Source organism: Stegastes partitus, unplaced genomic scaffold (genome assembly GCF_000690725.1).
Source record: "Stegastes partitus isolate 25-593 unplaced genomic scaffold, Stegastes_partitus-1.0.2 Scaffold458, whole genome shotgun sequence".
Classification (NCBI taxonomy): domain Eukaryota; kingdom Metazoa; phylum Chordata; class Actinopteri; family Pomacentridae; genus Stegastes; species Stegastes partitus.
Genome location: NW_007578189.1, coordinates 66,027 through 73,712, shown reverse-complemented (window position 1 = coordinate 73,712; position 7,686 = coordinate 66,027). Strand labels below are relative to the sequence as shown.

The 7,686-nt window shown below is 40.4% G+C and overlaps 1 protein-coding gene across 1 annotated transcript in view; it reads left to right on the top strand.

Moving 5' to 3' along the window:
• Window positions 1–7,686, top strand: part of zcchc14 (zinc finger, CCHC domain containing 14) — a 43,932-nt gene continuing 36,246 nt past the window's right edge. Inside the window, exons 1-2 of the mRNA XM_008286536.1 lie at window positions 1–779; window positions 5,319–5,525. Of these exons, the coding sequence (XP_008284758.1) occupies window positions 285–779; window positions 5,319–5,525 (702 nt within the window). The 5' untranslated portion in view covers window positions 1–284. The remainder of the gene's footprint in view (window positions 780–5,318; window positions 5,526–7,686) is intronic.

Below are 7,686 nucleotides of genomic sequence, written 5' to 3'. Positions count from 1 at the left end.
ATGGGCCTCCAGTCCGCCGTTGCTGCTCCTCCAACAAAGGAAACGACTGTTGCTTCTTTCACTTCGCTGCTGTGGACGCAAACACCGAAGTAAAAAAAAAAACAGCGAGTTGAGTGAAAGTTGACAAATTTACTTTTATTTTTTTTGCGCAATTACGCGCGAACTTTACGCGCACGGTGCCTTTTGTGTCAAGTTGTGTCTCCCAGCTGAACGTCTGGTCCTTTACCTGCACTGTGTAGTTTAGGTGAGAGCAGCTCAGGTAGGGTGTGGGTGGATGTGTGAGGATGGTGGAGAGCCGGAGCTGCGTCCAGAGGGAGGGGGTGTACCGCTGGTTCTCCTCCCTCACCTCAGCCCAGAGAGCGGAGTTCCTGTGCGGCCTGCTGGACCTCTGCGTCCCCATCGAGCTGCGCTTCCTGGGCTCCTGCCTGGAGGACTTGGCCCGCAAGGACTACCACTCTCTGCGGGATGCGGAGATCAAAGCCAACAACCCCGCGGACCTGTCGGGCCTCACCAACATCACGGACGAGGTGGTGCGCAGCAAACTGCTCGTGTCGCTCGCCCTGCTCGGCTCGGACAACCGGGAGGCGGCCGGGGTCCTGTACCGGACCCTGACCCACATAGACACGGTGATCAATAACTACGGCTTGGCGCTGAACGACGGCAGGACGGAGGAGCAGTTCCTGCTGCTGTTCACCATGGCCTCCAACCACCCGGCCTTCAGCTTCCACCAGAAGCAGGTGCTGCGGCAGCAGCTGAGCCAGATCCAGGACATCCTGCAGGTGAGGAAGGTGACCGTGGAGAGGGGACAGATTAGAGGAACATCCTGACCTCTGACCCCCACAGAGGGACTCTGTGGTGACATGTTGCTGGTCTGGATGTTTCCTTAGAAGTGCCACTGATAATCAATAATAGTTGTTCTATCCATAAGACAGGAGGGGTCACTACATGGTTTAGTAAGCATCAAAAAGACTTTATTTAACATTAATTTTGCTAGCTGGTCTTTTGTGATTTACCAGAAAAAGGGGGGTTGTTCTAAAAAGTTAAAAAAAAAAACTGTTAAGAAAACAGATTTTTTTTTAGAGTGATGATGATTTTATTATTATTATTTTTGTTATCACTGAGAGGTCAGTGTCCTACTTAAACTATCTAATATCTGATTAGAATACCTATAAAAACCACAATAAAACAGTAAAAAAAGGCCTAAAATATTACACCAAAGTCTGTACAGGTTGGTTTTGAAAAGCTTTTTCAACCTGAGCTGTTGGAGCTGAAACAATAAAACATGGTTTCCTTTGTTTTAAACCTGGACTCTGAGATATTTAACATTAATAATTCTCTAAATTGAGGCGTCACGGTGCAGAATAAGGAGTTAAAAGTTGTGAGCTGAAGAGCAGAGACCATGTAGAGATGTAAAATTAATCAAGAGCATCCTAAATTGTATGAACTGAATCGTTTAAGCCATGTGTTGATCACTTTAATCACTCATTAGCTTGATAAATGGTGCATTTTCACTCCTGCTCAGGCTGTTGTTGTTGAATGTGTGGGGTCGGTGAGGGTTGGGCATCTGAGAGTAGTAAATGTTTGTCAGACTTACTGTGTTTATCGGTGAAAGGAGGCAGTTTCTCATATTCAGTGGGTGTTTTGTTATCAGAAACTTCCACTATTGTGTGTTTGTGCAGAAAGCAACCGTCTGGAATCACGTTGAACCTTCAGTTTTACAGAGAAACGAAGGTAAACATCGTTTGGTGACTCTCCTGTGGTGATCGTTGTACATTTATAAGCTTACAGAGTTGAAACCACCGACTGGCAGCTGGTTTCCACAAAATAATCCATCCAGGACGGAAACTAAATGCGCTGAAAGTACAGCGTCATGAGATGCAGCGTCTTATTTTGAAGGGCGTCCTACGAGCAATATAACAAAACACAGCTTTATATGAGAAAACATTACAGATACACTCATACAGGATGCTCACACAGCTTGATTTGCAATTATTATAACAACTACGGAACTAAAAACTGAAAGTACACGTAGAGTAAAAGAGTGAACAGGTTGTGTTGGGATGAGTTTTGAATGATCTGTAAACATGCAGGTATATAATGAGGGTTTGGATGAGTTGTTCAGCTGAGTTTTTGGGACGCATCTCGTCAATATTTCAGATTTGTAAATAACAAGACTGAACCGGAGTCTTCATTTTGCACAATAGCTTTATTCTGATCTGTGGTCAGTTGGACGGAACTAGAAGCCAGAATGACGGAAAAACAGTGATGTAGAGAATCCAGGTTTTCAGGATTTTTTTAGAGCTAAATGAGAAATACAAGTCATCAAAACACCAAAAAGGATAAAACTTTATTAATCCAGAGAAAATCCAGGTGTAAGATATTGTGCAAAAACCCCCCAAATGACCTAATGTGAGAAATGTGCGGCTAAAAATTAGAAAAGCAATAAAATATAAGTTCGAAACATTGTTAAAATAGCAATAAATAAGTTAAAACAAGGCGAGAATAGTAAAAAGTAACGCTAGCAAGTACGCTAAAGTAGTAAAATCACACCTGATGATGAAATATTGCTCATTTTATTGACAATTTTGTGCATAAAAGTGAAATATAATGAGAGTATAAAACTTTTCTGGCAACACATGGTGGTTAAAACACCTTTATAAGACACGTTTAATAGGTTTGTCCTTTAATTTGTCGCTCACAACATCCTCCAGGTTGTTTCCCCAGTGAGTAAATCTTCTAGCAGGTAGCAAAGCAAGCTAGGCTAACTATCAGCCTGATTATCCGTATTTTTATTAACCAGTTATTGATAAATGAAGTGATGCAGCCTCCTCTCTCTGTCTGTCGTCACTCGGTGGTCTCAGAAATGTCTCCGAAGCAGCAGAAACTGAACAAAAAACACAAACCAGGACGTTAGCTCGTCTCACAGCGGCACAATAATTAATAATATTTTAAGATCTGGAAAATAGTGGACAATAAAAGTGATAGAAGAGTGAAAGATTCATAAAATAGAGAAGACAAACGGATCAGTCTCAGTGGGTCCACATGAACAGAGGAGATCATTTAATCACTCCTGTTTCTGTTTTACATATTCGGTTACAGTCACTGTTGTTAATGAAGAAGTCTAGTTATGAACGACAGGTTCCTGCTATCACATGCTGCTAAAACATTACATTTAATGCATATCGGCTTCAAATATCGATCTGATTACCAATAATCAGTATCGGCTCTAAAAAACAACAACAAAACAAAAACAGCCCAAACCTTCATGTATTTCAAACATTTAATTGATCCATGTGGTGCAAAGGATGGTGGATTCTGGGAAAAGCTCAACAGCAGATGGTGCTTTTAAACACAACAATCAGAATCAATTAATCAAACTGAATGTAAATAAAGGGAATAAGTCAAGAAACTTGTGGCCAAACAGGATTTCATTTCTTCAGCACAAACAACTGTAATTTATAATCAGACTAATGAACATGCAGGGTTAGAATCAGATGGAAAAATCCTGCACAAAGAAACCACATGTGGCTGCAGAAAACAGTTGTGGATGTAAATAACAAATACCCGGTAAATGTCATCATGTGAGAGCTGAATGAACAACAGGTGAAGGTTTTCTAATAGAAAGTGTGACGAGGACAGGTGATAAACCAAATTACAGGTGAGACGCAGGCGGATGACAGGCTGCCTGAGAACAAAGCAAACTTCAGTCATCGGTTTACCTGTGAACCAGGTAAATTACATGTTAGTGGGGGGGAGCTGAAAGAAGGAGTTTGTGATTAGAAAACACTGCTTTGGGCACCAAATGTCATGTCTCTGCCTCGTTTTATAGAAATGTGACGCTTATTATTGTGTTATCAGGAGCAAATATTATCAAAAAACGTCAAAATGTACATATTGTTGAACCTAATGTGGATTTATGGTGAATTTTTGTTCAACAAATGTTCTTTTTGTGGCTGGAAGTGACATAAATAAGTGTGTAAGATGTCGGTATGGACTGATATGGGTTTAATTAGGGCCGATACTGACGCCGATAATTGGTAATCAAGAAAGACAGATAGCTGATATTTNGACTGATATGGGTTTAATTAGGGCCGATACTGACGCCGATAATTGGTAATCAAGAAAGACAGATAGCTGATATTTGGGGCCGATATGCATTAAATGTAAAATTTTAACAGCATGTAATAGAAGAAAAGCTGTCATTCATAATGAGGCTTCTTCATGAATAAGGGTGACTAGAACTGAATATGTTAAATAGAAATAGCAGGGATTAAATTAGGATGCTCAACTGAGACTGATCAGTTTATCCGCTGTGATTACGTCTGCTGTTCTTCTCTATTTTATTAATCTTTCTCTGTTTTACCACCTTTATTGAGGTCCAGATCTTAACATATTGTTATTGTTTTCCAGACTCTGTTTCAGGTTAATCTGTGGCTGCCTTCTAATTTAGCTGCTAGCCGTTAGCGTAGCTGTAGCCACTGTGAGAGCAGCTAACGTCCTGGTTTGTGTTTCTTGTTCAGTTTTCTCTGCTTCAGAGACATTTCTGAGACCACAGAGTGACGACAGACAGAGAGAGACAGAGGAGGCTGCATCATTTAATGCATCAATAATCGCTCAATAAAAATGAGGGATGCACGATATTAAAATTTCTGGCCAATACTGATATCCGATATTAAGATTTCTGATATCGCCGATAACCGATATCACCGATATCGATATTAAATTTTTGTTCACAACAAAAAATGAGTATCAGTAAACACTTTGAGAAGGTGAAAACTATTCAAAAGATCCCAAATTAGACCACGTCGTCTTCTTTATTACGTAACAAAAGTAAAATCTATTTAAACATATTTTACGATATTTAATGTTCAAGACCAGGAACATTTAAGTAAAAACATCTGTGACACAGCAGCGATATGAAATGTAGAGATGAAGGTGCTAATGCTAGACAGTCATCGGTTTTTCACATCGTACATCCTTATAAAAATACAGATTATTGGGGAAAAATGCCAAATATCAACCTAGATATTCGATCTATCGCTGGTAAGATGTTTGTAAACTACATGTTTCACCATGAATCTAAATTTCTAGACGTCAAATCCACTAAAGTTCTGAGCACAAACAAAATAAATAACAAACTGAGGATTTGATGCAACAGTAGAACTGATAATTATTAAAACTAACTCATGTGGAAGCTGTTTTCTGTTGTTTTTGTCCAGATAAATAAGCCGATGCAGGATCCCGCCGCTACATCAGCGAGCTGCAGGTTGTCCCGTTTGTCCTCTTTAGCGTCACACTGAGGATGTTTGTTGTTCCAGGCGAGCAGCAGCAGCAGCAGCAGCAGTGGAGGAGGAGGAGGAGGAGGAGGAGGAGGAAGCAGCGAGGTCCAGGCAGCAGCAGCAGCAGCAGCCGGCGGTGATCGAGCTGCCGTCTGCTACGCTCAACCTCATCACGGCTACCAGCACCCGACCGACGTCAGCGCCGCCTACCTGCCCTGCAACGCTCAGTGCAGCTGCTGGAACAAGGTAGGCAGCAGCCGTCCAGCTCCACGGCCAGCTTCAGTCCTGCAGGAAGGGAATGTTTGGGTTGCATGAAAATCAGGATTTCTGCAGTTATTCTCTGCTGACGTGACAGTTTGTGTCTTTGATCATTCTGAAGATTTGTTTGGAGTTTTCATCGCTTGTGTTCGTCACCTAAAAGCTTTCCAGAAGTTAAATCTGAAACTGTGCAGAACTTTTTAAACTCATAAACAAGCAGCAATGTTTTTGTTGTTTTTGTGTTTTGGTGCGATGTTTGATTTTCATGTGTGATTTCACTTCACTGCCTCAGAATCATCGTCCTACTTCCTACTTTTCTGTTCTCGTCTTACTCCAGCGTCCTTGTTTTTATTTTCCATAATGTATTTGCTGCATGTTGAAACGAAACTTTGCCACATTTTAAAAGAAAATTTAAAAAAATTGCTTGTGAATATTTGCAAAATGTAGACGTGAAGCAGTTTTGCATTAAGATGAGATAAAACTTTGATCATCCTGAAGGAAATTCTTTTTTGGTCAGATATTGCTCGGAAAAAAAAACAAAAATGACACAACACAGGAAATGCAGTGCCTAAAAAGTAGAAACGTGAGCGTCCGGATAGCTCAACAGGTTGGACGGGTGACCCATGTACAGGGCTGTAGTCTCCGATGCAGCGGCCGCGGTTCGATTCCCTGAAGTTTGCACCAAAGGGATCAATAAAGTTCTATTCTATTGGCTGCATGTCTCCTCCTCATGTTTCTCTGTCACTCTTTTACTTTCCTTTACATTAAAAGGCAGAAAACCCCCAAAAAATCTTTAAAAAAACAGAAATGCGAAAAGATATAAGTACAAACCATGACTGAAAATACAAATGAGTGGCTAAAATGAGACTAAAATAAAAAATAACAAGTAATATTGGCAATAGGGTGCCACAATAGCTCACCAGTTCGAGCCGGCATCCTCCCACACTGGGCACCAGTCCCGATGTGGAGGTCCTGAGTTCGAATCCGCTCAGGGCTGATAACACTTTAGCAATTTCCCTGAGGTTTTGTACCGAAGGGATCAATAAAGTTTTATTCTATTCTATTGGCTGCATGTCTCCTCCTCATGTTTCTCTGTCACTCTTTTACTTTCCTATACATTAAAAGGCAGAAAACCCCCCAAAAAATGTAAAAAAAAAAAGTAGAAAAGCAACAAGATATAAGTACAAAACATTACTGAAAATACAAATAAGTGGCTGAAATGAGACTACAATAGAAAATAATGATGAATACTGGCTATAATAATAATAATTACGTTAACAAGGTTGCGCATGGAAGTGAAATGTTGCAGGTGTAGTTAAAATATTGCTCCTAAAACTGAACTGTCACACATGAAAGTGAAATTTTGCACAAAACACTGACAATAAATGAACTCCTAAAGAGACTAAAAAGTCCAAAACAACATTGTTCTGTTGAGTTTGCTGCTCTGGTTCACAAATAAAGTGTAGAAAACACACAAACACATGAAGCTCCTGCTCTGACCGGCTGCTCTGGAAAGTCATTTAAATCTCAAGGTGTGATTAGATTCTATCAAAATAACATCAACCGTCCGTTTGTCTTCTCGCTACTGGAAGTTTTGTTTTTTCTGGTCCGACTCATTAGTGGCTGTAATTTACTTTAATTTGCAGTTTTTATGTGACAGAAGAAGAAGAAGCCATAAAGACTTATTGCGTCTTAAATCGTCCACAGCGTCGTGCACTTTGAACATGTCGGAGTTTTAGGATGTTGTTTCAGCTGCTTATATTTACTGAGACGTTGTGCAGCAGCTTCCTGTGAAGTCCTGTTAGTGTGATTTTTATGTTTTATTTTTGTAACCTCAGACAAAACAGTGTTTGGAGAAAAATCACAGAAACAGTTTGAGTTCAGGAGCCGGAGAGCATCAGGCGAACAAACACACATCAGAGCCTCTAAATCGTGTTAACGGGGAGATTATTACCAGAATGACAACCGACACGCTGGTTAGAGTCTGAGTCTAATGATTAAAACCATCATATCTGGTTGGAATAATAACTGACTCAACATTTCTTCCACATTGGTGTAATTCAGCTGTTTGTTTTATTAACCTCTCAACTCACAGAGTTCTAACTAAAGAAGGTTTAGCTCGTAGTTAATCGTACTATAGAGCTTCATA